At 63.5% G+C, this 16,060-nt stretch overlaps 3 protein-coding genes across 3 annotated transcripts; 1 reads left to right on the top strand and 2 right to left on the bottom strand.

Moving 5' to 3' along the window:
• Positions 1-1,803: 1,803 nt before the first annotated feature.
• On the bottom strand, positions 1,804-2,782 carry C28H19orf25 (chromosome 28 C19orf25 homolog). The gene is made up of 3 exons (XM_058858466.1): positions 2,736-2,782; positions 2,071-2,246; positions 1,804-1,985 (listed from the first exon to the last, which is right to left on the bottom strand). Exons 2-3 carry the CDS (start codon positions 2,216-2,218, stop codon positions 1,804-1,806), a joined length of 330 nt encoding a protein of 109 aa, XP_058714449.1. The 5' UTR covers positions 2,219-2,246; positions 2,736-2,782.
• Positions 2,783-2,892: 110 nt separating this feature from the next.
• Positions 2,893-9,043, bottom strand: REEP6 (receptor accessory protein 6). Its single transcript, XM_058858462.1, has 5 exons — positions 8,818-9,043; positions 6,743-6,836; positions 5,806-5,944; positions 4,786-4,954; positions 2,893-3,318 (listed from the first exon to the last, which is right to left on the bottom strand). The coding sequence occupies exons 1-5, from the start codon at positions 8,930-8,932 to the stop codon at positions 3,269-3,271; spliced, it is 567 nt and encodes a 188-aa protein (XP_058714445.1). The 5' UTR covers positions 8,933-9,043; the 3' UTR covers positions 2,893-3,268.
• Positions 9,044-9,221: 178 nt separating this feature from the next.
• On the top strand, positions 9,222-15,423 carry PCSK4 (proprotein convertase subtilisin/kexin type 4). The gene is made up of 15 exons (XM_058859061.1): positions 9,222-9,419; positions 9,798-9,902; positions 9,983-10,078; positions 10,894-11,022; positions 11,950-12,026; positions 12,130-12,218; positions 12,663-12,835; positions 12,910-13,122; positions 13,256-13,356; positions 13,648-13,751; positions 13,850-13,967; positions 14,053-14,223; positions 14,416-14,540; positions 14,785-14,904; positions 14,978-15,423. Exons 1-15 carry the CDS (start codon positions 9,222-9,224, stop codon positions 15,364-15,366), a joined length of 2,208 nt encoding a protein of 735 aa, XP_058715044.1. The 3' UTR covers positions 15,367-15,423.
• The last annotated feature ends 637 nt before the right edge of the window (positions 15,424-16,060 follow it).

Below are 16,060 nucleotides of genomic sequence, written 5' to 3'. Positions count from 1 at the left end.
CCGGGAGTGAGGAAAAGGAGGAAAATCCCAGGAGCAGCACCCCCGAGTGCTGTAGCAGAGCGCAGAGGTGGCAGGAGGGCCAGCATCGGCCCCCGGGCTCCGAGCCACCGCCATCCCCTCCTCCACCGACAATCCCGCCGGGCTCTGCCGGGCTCCGCTCACCGTCACTGTATCTATGTACTAAGGATGTTATTTTACCAGACTCTGGGCAGTATTCCCAATTAAAAGACAAGCTGTGTAAATAGGAAGGGGTGTCTGGTCTGTCCTGGCCGGATCCGCAGCGTTTTCTGGATCCATTTTTTGTTCTTCACGGTCGAGGTGGCCACCGGCGGCTTGAAAGGGTCGGTGGCGTCCCGGCTGCTGAAGGACATCGCTCCGGCCACCGCCGGCCGCTTCCCGCACACCAGCGGGCCCCCCGAGTGACCCCGACCGGGGGACGGGGGCCAGGGGGACACTCATCCTCCCCGGAGCCCCCCCGCCCCCGGGCTCGGGGTGGGCAGAGCTTTGTAGCCCTTGGACTCCCAAACGCTCCCCTTGGCGGGTGCCGCCCCTGGAAGCAGATCGTGGGTTCTGATGAAGGCGTGAACCCCCCCGATCTGCAGGGACACCGTGTAGGGCCGGGAGTGGGGTTTGGCCTCGTGTCCCCCGACGATGGACGGCTGGAGCCAGGTCCTGTCCCCACCAGCGCCTGCCACAGCCCCGGCCAGTGACCCCCAGCCCGCGCTGACCACGCCGGACCCCCCGGGCCGGTGCTCACCCCCAGGGAGGGGCGGCAGCAGCAGCAGCAGCAGCAGCGGCCCCAGGCAGCCCCTCGCCCCCATCCCGCCTGCCCCGCGTGTCCCGGCGCTGCTGCCGAGCTGGAGCAGCCCCAGGAGCCGAGTGACGGCGGGGCAGGGCAGCAGCGGGGCACGGATCCCGCTCAGGGGGGCAGGAAGGGGAAGAAGCACCCACGAGGTAACACTTGCGGGGGTGGGAAACACCCAGAGCCCCTCCAGCGCTCGGCTTTGCAGACAGACAGAAAGCGGCGCCCCCAGCTCCCAAAAATGGGGGTTTACACCAGCCCACAGCGCCGGGTGACCCATTCCCATCACCTTTATTAGCAAAACAGGATTGTTTTTCACACCATGGGGCCGTGCTGGCCCCCGACCCATCCCAGCCCCTCCCGGTGGTCCCTCAGGGCGTCCCCTCGGCCGGGACCCCCCTGGCCCCGCTCCCCGGGCGGGACCTCAGGCTGGCCAGCAGCCGCTGGAAGAAGAACTCGTTCTGGTATTCCAGCGGGACGAGGTGCTGCAAAAACGGGGGCACCTGGGCTCTGGTGACCCCCACGCACACGGGGACCACCTTGGGGCCGCGCTGCTGGATGTTGCAGAACAGGTTCCACTGGGACACGCGCTGGCACCACCGGTCGCCCACGGACTTGGCCGAGAGGAGCAGGATGGCCACGCGGCTGGCCTTGATGGCCTCCACGGCCGACAGGATGACGGATGTCCCCGCCACTTGGTCCTGGTGCTCGGTGAAGCCCCGAAACCCCTCCTGCCTCAGGCGCTCGGCGATGCGGGAGGCGACGCGGTGATCCTCGGGGGAGTACCAGAGGGAAAAGTCGTAGGGAGCGGAGGATGCGCCACCCGCGGGGGACATGGCAGCCGCTCCAGGGGCACAAGGAGGGCTACGAGCCTTTATTCCAGCACCAGGAAAGCGCCGCCGTGCTGGCCTGGCAGAAAAAGTCACTGGGGTGGCACAGCCGGGGCTGTCCTGGCAAATCCGGATGCTCCGGTTCGGGGAAGGGAAACCCACTACGATCCCTCAGAACGCTTTCTGCCTCATCTCGGCGATGCCGCGGTCCAGCGCCTCCCCGACCCTCTGCAGCTCCCGGCGCCGCTCCCGCAGCTGCTCCCGGGACCGCTGCAGCCGCTGGTTCATCCCCACGTAGGAGCGGATCTGCCGGTACAGCCGCTCCCGCTCCTCGGCCGCGGGCTCGGGGCAGCCTGGCGGGGACAACCGGGGGCTCAGCGGGGCTGGGAGCGGGGGGGATCCCCACGCCCTCCCCCCTCCTCCCCAGCGGGGGCTCACCTGGAGCGGGGCCGGGCTCCTGGGGGGGCTCGGCGGGGAGGATGAAGATGGGGTCGCTGGGGTGGGTGCCCCGCACGTCGGCCAGGATCTGCTCCGCGCTGGGGGGCTCAGGGCGGGTGGGCAGCACCCGCTTGGCCTTGGAGCTCATCCCGGGGGGGGGCTCATGGGGGGAAGGGCTGAGGAGAGGGGAGGGTGAGAGAGCCGCGCTGCCCCCGCCCCGGACAGACGGACAGACAGACAGACAGCTCCCCTTTTCTATACCCCCCCCCCAAAGAGCCCCCGTGCTGCCCTTTGGACAGACAGACGGACACCCCGCAGCAGGCACAGCCCCCCCCTCACTGTCCCCCCGGATGGACAGACAGACACCCCCCCCTCCCCCCACCTTCCCCTCCGGACAGACGGACACCTGACCCCCCCCCCCCCAAACAGACACACAGATCCCCTGTGCTGCCCTCCCTGCCAGACAGACCGACTCCCCTCCCCCCCCCGCCCTTCGGACGGACGGACAGACGGACAGATCTCTCCTTGCCCTCGCCGCTGGACAGACAAACAGACAGACAGACAGACAGAGCCCCAGCCCCGCACGGATAAACCGGCCCCCTCCGCCCCCCGGACACACGGACAGAGCCCCCTGATCCCCCCCCCCGCACCGCGGACAGACGGACCGACAGACACCCCCGTCCCGGCCACCGTCCGGCCGCACTTCCGCCACGCCCTCTTACGTCATCAACGCGGCCCCGCCCCTTCCCCAGAGGCTCCGCCCCCCCAGGCGCTCTTAAAGGCGCCGCGCGGTGTCACGGAACAGGCGGGACGGGAGCGGCGCTCGGTGGGCACCGGGCTTTATTGGGGAACCGGGCGAACAACGGACTCGGGCTGGGGAAACTCGGGATCCCGGACGGGAACGGCCCGGGCTGGCCGGTACCGTTAACAGGGCCAAGGTGCCGGTACCGGGAGCACGGTGCCGGTACCGGCGTCTGTGTGGGGGACTTCAGTGCCAGAACGGAGGATGCCGGTACCAGTACCGGGAGCATGGTGCCGGTACCGGCATCTGTAGTGCCGGTATGGGGGAGGTCGGTGCCAGAACGGGGGTTGCCGGTATCGGTAGTGGGAGCGTGGTGCCGGTACTGGAGCCGCTGGTGCCGGTACTGCTCCCGGGACCGGGGCTGTAGTGCCGGTACCGGAGGCCCCGATGCTCCTCTTACTTCGCCTTCTGCATTAACTCCGCCATGTTCAGGGATGCTTTGATGCCTGCGGAGACACGGACGGCGTCAGGACCCGGCCCCGGGGACAGCCGGCCCTGCCCTCCCCGCACCCGGGGGGCTCCGGAGGGGACACCCAGGGCGGCGGCAGCGCTCAGGGGCACAGGGACGGACAGACGGACAGACGGATGCACGGACACACGGAAAGATGGACACACGGACAGACGGACACACGGACAGACGGACACACGGACACACGGATGCACGGACACAGGGACGCACGGACAGACGGACATACGGACACACGGATGCACGGACACACGGACGCACGGACAGAGGGACAGAGGGACAGACGGACGCATGGACGCACGGACATACGGACACACGGACAGAGGGACAGATGGACGCACGGACAGAGGGACACACGGACACACGGACACACGGACACACAGACACACGGACATACGGACACACAGACACACGGACACACGGACACACGGACACGCGGACACACGGACACACGGACACACGGACACACGGACAGAGGGACACACGGACACACGGACACACGGACATACGGACAGAGGGACACACGGACGCACAGACACACGGACGCACGGACAGAGGGACACACGGACACACGGACACACGGACACACAGACACACGGACATACGGACACACAGACACACGGACACACGGACACACGGACACACGGACACGCGGACACACGGACACAGGGACACACGGACACGGACACACGGACACAGAGACACACGGACACACGGACAGACGGATGCACGGACACACGGACACAGGGACGCACGGACACACGGACACACGGACGCAGGGACACACGGACAGATGGACACACGGACGCAGGGACACACGGACAGATGGACACACTGACACACGGACACACGGACAGATGGACACGTGGACACACGGACAGAGGGACACACGGACACATGGACACAGACACACGGACGCACGGACGCACGGACAGAGGGACACACGGACGCACGGACAGAGGGACACACGGACACACGGACACACGGACACACGGACACACGGACACACGGACACACGGACGGGGTTTGGCTACGGAGAAGCGGGAGGGAAGCTCCTGCTCTAGCCAGGGCACGGGAGACGGGGCCGGTTGTGCGGGAGCCGCGCCGGTGCCGGCGGGAGCAGAGCGGTTTGGGCGCTGCCACGGCGGACACGGAACCGGCACGGGCCCGGTCCCGGGGCTCGGTACACACGGGCCCGGTGCCGGGGCTCGGTACATACGGGCAGGCTGGGCTGAGGGGCCACCCCGGCCGCCAGCCGGGCTCTGCTCTTGGCCAGAGTCCGCAGGACTGGACCGTGCAGCGCAGAGAGGAGAGAGAGGTTAGAGACGGAGCTCCTGTCACGGCCCGCGGGAACCGGGAAATTACCGCGAAACCCAACCGCCCGTGCCCCTGCGCTGGGAAAAACCGGGCACGGAGCAGGACGGAGGGACAGCAGGACACGAGTTACCTTCCCGGGTGACGGTGGAGGCCGCGTCCAGGGCCTTGGTGCCGATGTCACCCATCATGTTGTCCACGGCGTGGTGGTGCTTGAGGAACAGGGGCCGGATGATGCTGTGGTAAATGAGCTGGGAGCCGTTCCAGGGCACTGGGGCCATGCACCACACCAGGAACAGGCACTGCGGGGACACGGGGGGGCTCAGCTGCTCCAGCAGCCCCAGACGGGTCCAACTGGGAGCTTACTGGAGCTTACTGGGAGGCTCCCAGGATCTGAGCTGGGGGGAAACCCCACTCATGCATTCATTTTTATATTTTCCACATTCTTTACTGCCCTGGTATAGAGCTGTGAACTTCATATAAAGTGTGAGTGAACTTCATATAAAGTGTGAGTGAACTTCATATAAAGTGTGAGTGAACTTCATATAAAGTGTGAGTGAACTTCATATAAAGTGTGAGTGAACTTCATATAAAGTGTGAGTGAATTTCATATAAAGTGTGAGCAAGTTCTCCTCACAGGAGAACCAAGGACACTGTTACAGCTTCAGGTCCTCCCCAAATAAATTAATAAATAAAATAAATAAATAAAAAATTCAACAGCAAATTGAGGAGAGCAATCTGTGAGGGGGGAACTTCATAACTTTGAAGTTGTAATTAGACAATTAACCCCAATATGGAAATGGACCAAAAATATATAAAAAATATATATAAAAATATTTAAAAATATATAAAAAATATATAAATATATAAAAATATATAAATATATATAAAAATATAAAATATCTATAAAAATAGAAAAATATATTAAAAATGGACCAAAAATATATAAAAATAAATATATATAAATAATAGATATAAAATAAATATATATAAAAGCGTGAAAACTCGTGTCCATCTTGGGTGGAGCCACGGCCAGGCTCTCGTACTGCCCAAGGTGCATCCTTTAAAAGGCCTTTTTAATAAATCCCTGCTTCATTCCTTTAACACTGTCCAGCCTGCCCCAGGGGCCGCAGGAGCCCCGAGCAGCCGTTACCTTCCCGGCGTAGTAGAAGGGGAACCAGTAGAGGAAAATGTCGGAGAAGAACTCGGCGATGCTGAAGATGCCGTAGACAACCCAGTACGTGAGCCACGTGGTGTCATCCTCCTTGCTGCTGCTCTCGATGGCTTTGACACTGCGAAGGACAGGGGGAGGAAGGGAAGGAAGGAAAAAGGAAGGAAGGAAGGAAAAAGGAAAAAAAAAGGAAAAAGGGGAAAAAAAAGGAAAAAGAAAAAAAGAAAAAGGAAGGAAGGGAAAAGGGAAAAGGGAAAAGGGAAGGGAAAGGAAAGGAGGGAGGGAGGGAGGGAGGGAGGGAGGGAGGGAGGGAGGGAGGGAGGGAGGGAGGGAGGGAGGGAGGGAGGGAGGGAGGGAGGGAGGGAGGGAGGGAGGGAGGGAGGGAGGGAGGGAGGGAGGAAGGAAGGAAGGAAGGAAGGAAGGAAGGAAGGAAGGAAGGAAGGAAGGAAGGAAGGAAGGAAGGAAGGAAGGAAGGAAGGAAGGAAGGAAGGAAGGAAGGAAGGAAGGAAGGAAGGAAGGAAGGAAGGAAGGAAGGAAGGAAGGAAGGAAGGAAGGAAGGAAGGAAGGAAGGAAGGAAGGAAGGAAGGAAGGAAGGAAGGAAGGAAGGAAGGAAGGAAGGAAGGAAGGAAGGAAGGAAGGAAGGAAGGAAGGAAGGAAGGAAGGAAGGAAGGAAGGAAGGAAGGAAGGAAGGAAGGAAGGAAGGAAGGCACGGCTGCTGCAGTCCTGGGATGGGCTCCAAGCTTCCCAAATCCTCCAAACCCTGCAGGGTTGCTCCCAAACCCCACCGCCTGCTCTGGCACGGTCCCAGCGTTTCCAGGAAGGTCTCAAGAGCTTCCCAGCCACAATTGCCTCTTCACTGAGCGGGGAGAGGCTCAGCGAAGGGCAGGGAAGGCTCTCCAGGTGTGGGACAGGTACTCACGACACGTAGGCGGGGTACACGAAGCCGATGATGTTGCAGAGCAGGGAAGCGCCGTAGCCGAACATGAGGTACAGCCCCACGAAAGCCACGGAACCTGCGGGGGACAGGAGGGTCCTGGTGCCTGCTGTCACCCGGGGGAACACCCCGCAGGATCCTCATCCCCGAGCGGCGACAGGTGAGTGATAACCACCACCCCCAATTAATTCCAGCACGCCCTGAGGTGCTGGATGTCCGCTCCTCCCCGAGGGAGCCGTGACCTGCTCCTGTCACCGTTCGTCCCCTCCCCGGGCTCGGACGGGACTTTACCACCCCAATCTCGCAGCACTTTCGCCCCTGGAGCGGGGCCAGGGCGGCAGGAACCGGAGACGCTGACAACACACCCATGGTCCAAAGTCAAGGCTCGTCTCGCCTCCCCCGGAGCCGCTCGGCATTCCCAGACCTCCCTCTCAAGGACGAGCCCTGCTCCCGGATCAGGCGCCCGGGATCGCGGCTCCTCCCGAGCAGAGGAAGGTTTGGCTCCCCTGGGAGCCGCAATCCAGCCCCGCTTCCCTGCTGCTCAATTCCATCGTTAAATTAAATGCGAGCCGCGGGCTTTGGTGGCCTGGAGCCTGCCCAGCGCTGGGACACTCGCGGGAGGCTGGGGAAGGTGGGACAGAAGCTCTGGGGATGGAAAGCAGGGCTCAGAGGGCAGGAAAACCTCAGGATGAAGCACTTTGTCCAGCCCAGCAGCTTCTCCCCAGCACTGGGACAAACTCCTCCATCAGCAGCAAGAAAGCTGGGAATTAACCTGTCTGTGCTGGTGAATTAAAGTCCTTTCTCGGGCTCGGAGGGCGGATTATCCCAGCTCTGCCCGCTGCAGCATTCCTGGGCTGAGCTCCGACCCCGATCCGGGGCACCCACAGCTCCGGGTCTTTCCTGGGAGACGGGCAGGAGCAGCGTGGCTTTGGAGCAATCCCAAACCTCCCTCCGAGGAGGGCAGGCAGGTCCAGGCAGTGCTGGGTTTCATTCCCCAAGAGCCTTAGAAGGGATTTCGCAGGATTTTAACCCCCAGAGAAATTTATGTAACAGCAAAACCCCAGGGAAAGGCTCCGCTGAGGGAGAGGTTGGAGGTGGTGCTGCCCAAAGGTTGCTCCAAACCCCAGCCCACGGGTCCTAACACAAATTAGGGATTGCTCCAGAGCCACGGGAGGGAGAAATTGGGAAGTTTTAGTTCAGCAACAGCTTCTCCTTCCCGGGACAGGGATCCAGAATGCAGAACCATCACTTTTCGGTGCGTCCGTTCTTGTTCTACCCCAGAAATCCATCACGGCTGAGCCCGATCAAATCCCCGGGATTGTTTTGTTTGGGAGATGCCTTTGGAGTGGCACCACATCCAAACACGACCCGCACAGCAGCTCCTTCATGGGCGCTTCTCCCCTCAGAGTGGGAACAGCAGCCCTGCTGCAGGTGAAGGGTCAGAAATCCACACCTGGAGGGACACAGGAGACGGGGGAAGCCCCGAGCACCCCTCGAGAGGTTTGATTTGAAATCTCAGATTGGAGCACACGGATGAGGCCAGTTGGAGTTGGCAGAGAGGGCACAGGGCCGAGGGTCAGAGGAGAGGGGGGCACGGCGTGCCAGGAGGAGGATCCCCGGGGAAAATCCGGCTGGTTGCTCATTAATGAACAACAGGGATCCGGTTAAAGGCCGGATCCCCACGGTGCCAGCAGTGGGACGGGGGGATGAGCTCTCATCCCCAGTGCCCCATCTGACCCACCACGATCTGGGGGTTCACCCGATCACCCTCTGTCAGGGCCAGGGGTCCTGAGGGTCCCTCTGACACTTGGACCCTGTGAGTTTCGGGATTTCGTGCCAGTGGAAGGCGAGGGCAGTGCGGTGACAGCCACGCCACCCCCGGCACCCCCAGCCCAGCACGGCCCCCTCTGCACCCCCAAACCAGGGCGGCCCTGCCTGCCCTCCCCGTGCCCCCGTGCTGAGCCCAGAGCCGCGGCGAGCAGCTGCCAATGCGCTCCAGGGTACGGGGAAAAAGGGGACAGAACGGGAGAACCGGGGAGACCCCGCGGTACCGGTCGCACCTGTGGCCAGGTAGAGCCGTTGGACGCCGGTATGGGCTTCCAGCCGGCCCAGCAGGTCGCCGATCGGCCCGGGGCTGTTGAGGAAGCGCTCCAGGCGCTGCTGCACGGAGCCCATGGCGGCGGTGGCGATGCTGAGGGTGAGGAAGCGGCGGCGGCGGCCCCGGAGCGGCCCCGGTCCGACCCCGCGCCCCGGTCAGCGCTGCCGCGGGGGCGTGGCCAACGCCAGAGGGGGCGTGGCCAAACGGCGGGGCGGGGCCAATAAGAAGGAGGGGCGGGGTTAATGTTAGGGCGTGGCCAATGAGAAGGCGGGGCGGGGATCAAGGCGGGCCAATGAGGAGGGGCCGTGCGGAGGGGCGGGGCCGACGCCGTTGCCATGGGAACGCGCGCAGTGGTGGCGCGGCCTCATGGCGGCTCGGGCCAGGCCCGGCCCGGTGCTGGCGCTGTTCCCGGTGCTCTTGGCGCTGCTCGTGGTGGTCGCCACCGCCCCTCCGGGCCCCGCAAAGCCCCGCGTCTACCTGAGCAGCTGGGCCGTGCGAGTGGCAGTGGGGCTGCGGGACGCCCGGGCCCTGGCTCGCCGGCACGGGCTGCTCTACCTGGGCCAGGTGCGGCCTGGGCGGGGAAAGGCGGGCTCAGCCCTCCCCTTGTGCCCCCTTCTTGTTCGCACCCGCCCTGTGTGCCATTGTTTGTACCCTTCGCTTGTCCCATGGGCAGGGACATCTTCCATCAGACCAGGTTCCGCCAAGCCCCGTCCAACCTGGCCTCAAACACGTGCTGGGAATTTGGGAATCCTGTGCCAGTGTCCCCCCACCCTCAGAGCAAACCCTTGGGCACCCCCGAGGGCACACACCCCCTCCCCAGGGCTCCGCTCTCAGCTTGCCCTGTGCTGCAGCTCCCGTTAAATTCACCGTTGTGCCCTGCAGAGCCCAGGCGGGGCCCTGGAGTCCCCTGGAGAAGCTCACAGCAGCTCTTTGTGCCCGCAGGTGATGGAGGGAGAGCCCTTCCACCACTTCAGCCACCGCGGCACCCGGCAGAGAGCCCTGAGCAGGCACTGGGGGTGGCACATGCGGCTCGCCAGGGACCCCCAGGTAGGGAGGAGGGCGCGGGGAGCCGGGGGACAGCTGTGGGCAGGCACTGCCCGGCACCCACAGCGCTGCCCCCCGCCCAGGTCCTGTGGTTTGAGCAGCAGACGGCGAAGAGACGCGTGAAGAGAGGCAGCGGCGTGGTGCCCACGGATCCCTGGTTCCCCAAGCAGTGGTACATGGTGAGACCGGGCTGCTTCCCCTCCTGAGCCTCGCTCAAATCACGGCAGGGACCACATCCAGTGCCACTCCCTGCTCAGCATCATCTCAGGATTGTGTCTGGATTGTCCTGGGATACCCCCAGGGAGGAATAATCACACAGGGACCACATCCAGTGTCACTTCCCTGCTCAGCACCGTCCCAGGGCACAGGATTGTGTCTGGATTGTCCTGGGATACCCCCAGGGAGAGATAATCATGCAGGGACCACATCCAGTGTCACCTCCCTGCTCAGCACTGTCCCCAGGATTGTGTCTGGATTGTCCTGGGATATCCCCAGGATTGTGTCTGGATTGTCCTGGGATGTCCCCAGGGAGGGAGGCTCCACAGTCTCCCTGCTCCGGGCTCTGCGCACTGAGGAAGTTCTTCCTCCTGTGCAGGGGGAATTCCTGGGATCAGTCCCTGCCCGTTCCTCTGGGGCTGTTTCTGGGCCCAGAGCCCTCAGTGCAAACAGGGACACCCAGGGCTCAGGGCCCCTCTCAAGGCTGCACAGCCCCAGCTTTTCTTTGTCAGAGCTGCTCCAATCCCCTCCTCCACTTTGTCACCCTGCACTGGACCCACTCTGGGAGCTCCATGTCCCGAGGAGCCCAGAGCTGGCCACAGCACCCCAGAATTGCCTCCCAGGGCTGGGCAGAGGGGCAGAATCCCCCCCAGCCTCTGGCAATGCCCTTCCCAGTGCCCCACCGAGACATAAACCCAGCTAATGCCGGCAGTGATGAGGCAGCAGGAGCCCTCCAAGGTGACCCCGGGCTGCCGATCAGATTTAATCTCTTTTCCAGAACAACGACGTCCATCCCGACCTGAACATCCTCACGGCTTGGAGCAGAGGCTACACGGGGCTGGGGGTGGTGCTGACAGTCCTGGATGATGGGCTGGAGAAGGATCATCCTGACCTGGCTGCCAACTACGTAACTATGGGGGGCTCCAGGGCCCAGCTCCTTCAGGGAGGGTGGGACTCAGCACCTTCATCCCACCCCTGGCTCTGTGTGGTGGGAGCTCGGCCTCTCCAGGGCTGGATCCAAGGTTTGGAGTCTCCCGCAGAGAAATCTCACACTGAGGAAATGTTAGAACTTGTACACACACCAGAGCCCCCGAAATAGCTGTAATTACAGCAAGCTGCAAAGCCAGTAAAGCTGGTAAACCCTCCTGTGCTCCTCGGGGAAGGAAAGGCAATCCTGGGTGTTTGGAGCACCGCTGTTTCCGTGGGTTGTGGTTCCTCACTGCGGGCTGTGTGGCCAGCCAGGGTCGCCCTCAGGTGGCTCGGCACGCTGGGCTCTGGCAGGGAAGCAGCCACGTTGTGCTGCTTTCACCCCTTTCTGCAGAACCCCAGAGTCACTGAGGCTGCAAAAGGGCTTCAGGCTCCAGTCCAAGCTGTGCCCGATGCCCACCTTGTCCCCAGCCCGGAGCCACCTCCAGGGATGGCGACTCCAAACCTCCCTGGGCAGCCCCTGCCAAGGCCTGACCGCCCTTTCCATGAGGAAATTCCTGCTGTTCTCCCACCTGGCACAGCTTGAGGCTGTTCCCTGTTGTCCCTGGGAGCACAGCCCGACACTCCCCGGCTGTCCCCTCCTATCAGGGAGTCGTGCAGAGCCAGAAGGTCCCCCCTGCTCCTCTTTTTCTCCAGGCTGAGCCCCTTCCCATCTCCCTCAGCCCCTCCTGGTGCTCCCTTCCCTCTCAGGGTTTGGCTCCAGCTCTGGGGCACGAAGGGGCCCCGCTGTCCCCCCGGGCTGGCCCTCGGCTGTGCCAGCGCCGGGCTCGGTGCCAGGCGCCTGTGCCGAGCTGTCACAGCCCTGCCCAGGCCCTTTGGCCCACGCCGCTGCCTCGCTCTGTAACAGGACCCGCTGGCAAGTTACGACTTCAACAGCAACGACCCCGATCCCCAACCCCGATACGGAGAGGGGGACAGGAACTGGTGGGTTCTGCCCAGCTCCCCACACTGGGGGGGTTCATCTCTGGGGGGGGCTGGGGCTGTCCCAGGCCCCCCACCCCTCACAGGGTCACTCTGTGCCCCCCAGGCATGGGACACGCTGTGCAGGGGAAGTGGCAGCTGTGGCCAACAACGGGGTCTGTGGCGCAGGCGTCGCCTACAACTCCAGAATCGGAGGTGAGACACTGCTCCCGTGGGAGGGGAGTTGGAAATCAGCTCCAGCCCCCTGTGGAATGGCCAGGGCTGGCTGCTCTGGGGCTCATGGGGGTGCCCAGGGTGCTGCAGTGTGACCCCAGCCCGGGGTTCAGTGCTCAGCCCAACACCCAGCAGGGCAGGCTCAGGCTCTGCCGTGGGAAGTGAGGGTGGCAAAGGGGGTTAAAAGCCGGGAGCACTCCCTGGGCTTAATTACAAAAGGCTTAATGAGGAGCTTTGGGAAGCAGCTCATGGCAGCGGCACGGGGGGCCTGATCTCCTTAGGGCAGGGTCATGTGAAAGCTGCTGGAAGCTGTGGGGTCCTGGCAAGGTGTCCCCAGGTCCTTCCCTCGCGGTGGCACCTGCCTGGCTCCCGTCCCCTGGCAGCCACCGCGGCCTCTCCCGGTGCTGCAGCGGCTCCTGCCCTCAGGTGTGCGCATGCTGGACGGCTCCATCACCGACATCGTGGAGGCTCAGGCCCTGAGCCTGCAGCTGCAGTACATCCACATCTACAGCGCCAGCTGGGGCCCCGAGGATGACGGCAGGACGGTGGACGGGCCGGGAGTCCTGGCTGCGGCCGCTTTCCAGAGAGGAGTGGTCCAGGTACGCCCAGCCCCGACCTCAGGGACCCCAGGGATGTGAGGACACCGTGCTCACCCCACTCTGATCTTCAACAGGGACGGGGCGGGCTCGGCTCCATCTTTATCTGGGCCTCAGGCAACGGTGGCACCAACTATGACAACTGCAACTGCGATGGCTACACCAACAGCATCTACACGGTGTCGGTGGGCAGCGCCCTGGGGGACGGGCAGCGGCCCCGCTACGGCGAGAGCTGCCCCGCCATCCTCACCACCACCTACAGCAGCAGGAGCACCAGCACGGTGCAGGTTGTGAGTGTCACAAGAGCTCTGGGGCAGACGCAGATCCCAGCACGGTGTCTCCAAAAGGAGAATTTGCTGAAGGTAGCCCAGCTCCGGGCGGATTTCTTGGGAACAGTGCTGAGAGCAGCCCCTGTCCCCACAGGTGACCACTGACCTGCACCACCGCTGCACAGACAAACACACCGGCACCTCCGCCTCGGCCCCGCTGGCCGCGGGGATGGTGGCCCTGGCGCTGGAGGCCAAGTAGGTGACACCGAGACAGAGGGACACTGCCAGGGAGAGCTGGTGCCCAAGCAGGGGCGAGGAAGGGGAGGGACAGCAGGAAGGTTGGGGTGCAGTCATGGCCTTCCCCCAGGGCCACGGGAGAGAGGGAGGATTGTCCTCTGGAGCTCTTTGCTCCCATTTTAGCACTGAAGGAAATCACTGGGAGGATCAGCTTGGGCCCTCACCATTGCTCTACCCACCCCAGAAGATCCAAATTTCCTCCTTAAAAACCAACCCAGACCTCTGTCCCCATGTCCTCCTCGCTTCCAGCCCAGCCCTGACGTGGCGTGACCTGCAGCACCTCATCGTCAGGGCCTCCAGACCCGCTCACCTGCAGGCAGAGGACTGGGCCGAGAACGGCGTGGGGCGCAGGGGTGAGTGCAGGGCTCAGCCCCTGGGACACCTTCCAGCAGCCCCCTGCTGGCACCCAGGGGCTCACGGCTCCCTCTCTTGGGTGCCACCTGTGTCCCAGTGAGCCACTACTACGGCTACGGGCTGCTGGACGCGGGGCTGCTGGTGCAGGCGGCCACCACGTGGACAGGGACTCGGCCCCAGGAGAAGTGTTCGGTCCAGGCCGTCCAGGTCCCCAGGTAAGGGACAGCGAGCCCAGGTCCAGCCTCCCACGGGGATTTGCCCCATCTGGGAACACCCTCACCCACAGCTTGTCCTGGACAGGGACATCGGCTCCAGGCTCACCATCTCCACGGATGCCTCCTCCTGCTCCGAGAGCATCCGCTCCCTGGAGCACGTCCAGGTCCAGCTGTCGCTGAGCTACAGCCGCAGGGGGGACCTGGTGGTGGCTCTGAGCAGCCCCATGGGGACCACGTCCACGCTGGTGACAGTGCGGTAAGGACAGGGGAGCACCGGGGATCCCACGGCCTGGAGAGTCCCAAAAAGGGGTCACTGCACCCAAAACCCCTCTGGACCCCTGCCACGTGGGAGTGTCCCCTCAGGGCAGGAACAGGGTGACCCTTCAGGTCCCACCCTGCCCCTCCAGGCCCCTGGGCTGGCACTCCCAGCTCTGCTCTCCTCCTCCAGCCCCTATGACACCAGCCAGGACGGCTACAAGGACTGGAGCTTCATGTCCACTCACTTCTGGGATGAGAACCCCAAGGGGATCTGGACCCTCCAGCTGGAGAACAGGGGCGATAACCAGAACACAGGTGGGTGCCCCATGGGGGGTGAACCCCATTTTTACTGGGGTCACTCTGTGCTTGGCCACTCTTCCTTCCCCCACTTGAATGGGAAATTTCTTGGCTTCTCCTTCCTGGCCATGAGCCCTTTTCCACAGGAGCCCGAGCTTTGGGAGTCTCCTTGGCCAGCACACGGCCGGGAGCAGAGCACAACCCCAAAGCTTCCAGCCCCATAGCCCTCACCTGGCAGCCCCCCTGTCCCTGCTGTCCCCAGGCCAGCTGAGCAGCTTCACCCTGCACCTGCACGGCACGGATGAGGACATGCCAGCCAGGCCCTCCGCAGCCACCGCCACCGACGAGTGTCTCAGGAGGGACGAGCAGGGAGCCTGCGAGGGTGAGCGAGGCTTTGGGGGGGACAGTGACAACGCTCAGAGTCCCTCGAATCTCACCCCAGCCTCTCCCCACAGACTGTGGCAGCTCCCTGTACACCCACCACGGCTCCTGCCTGTCCTACTGCCCCCCACGCTACTACGGGCGAGCCCAGAGTGCCACCCCCAGGGACACCGCCCGCGTCTGTGCCAGCTGCCACCCGTCCTGCTACACCTGCCAGGGCTCCTCTGCCAACAACTGCACCTCCTGTCCCTCCGGCCGCACCTTCCACGACGTCACCCACAGCTGCCAGCAGCCCGAGGAGAGCTCCCCCGGCCCCGTGGGGCTGCGCAGGGACCTCGTGGTTGTCACGGTCCTGGTCTGCAGCAGCCTGGTGCTGGCAGGGGTGCTGTACCCCACGTACCGCACGGTGCTTTGCGCTGGCAAAGGGGCTCCGTGCTGTGCCCAGGCCAGGAGGACAGAGTGACACCAGCCCGGGACAGAGCTGGGATGGTGCCTGGCTTCTGAAATAAAGCGTTGTTGCTTTTCCAGCTGCCCTCTCCAAGGGTGATTCCCCCTCCCAGCAGCGCCTGGGATGGTCCCACCCCGTGTCCAGCTGTGCGAGGGGACAGGGGTGGGTGCTCCTCCCACACCCCTGGGGACAGAGACATTCCCAGAGGGGCCAGGAGCCCTTGTGTCCTTTCCCAGGCTCAGAGGGATGAGCTGTGACGTGTCCCCAAACAGCTGCACCCGCGTGGCCACAGCAGGAGCTCGGCCACGAGCCCATGAGGCAGCAGAGGCCAGCCCAGACCCCCTCCAAAGTCCCCAATTCCTGTTCACCAGCAGCTTCAGGCCGTAAAAAAGGGGTCTCAGGGTGGCTCTGTCCCACGTGTGGCAGCTGTGCCCTGGCATGTGGCACCCACGGCACGGGGCAGGCATGGGACAGGGACAGCTGCCAGCTGGGGCCCTCCCGGGAGCACCGGCCCCGTGCCAGGGCCCTGGGCTGCCCCAGGACACCGGGGATGTGGTTTGTGTCCCCCCCTTCCCCGGCTGTGCCGTCCCCAGCACAGCGTGTTTGCTCAGCTGAAGAGTTTCGGGAATTAAGACAGAGCCAGACCTTTCTCCAAGCTTATAATGACCCGTGAAAGCCTTGGCTGGACCTTACAGAGCAGGGAGAGGAG

Source organism: Poecile atricapillus, chromosome 28 (assembly GCF_030490865.1).
Source record: "Poecile atricapillus isolate bPoeAtr1 chromosome 28, bPoeAtr1.hap1, whole genome shotgun sequence".
NCBI lineage: Eukaryota > Metazoa > Chordata > Aves > Passeriformes > Paridae > Poecile > Poecile atricapillus.
Note: the sequence above shows the minus strand (reverse complement) of the source record. Positions and strands in the feature narration are given on the sequence as shown.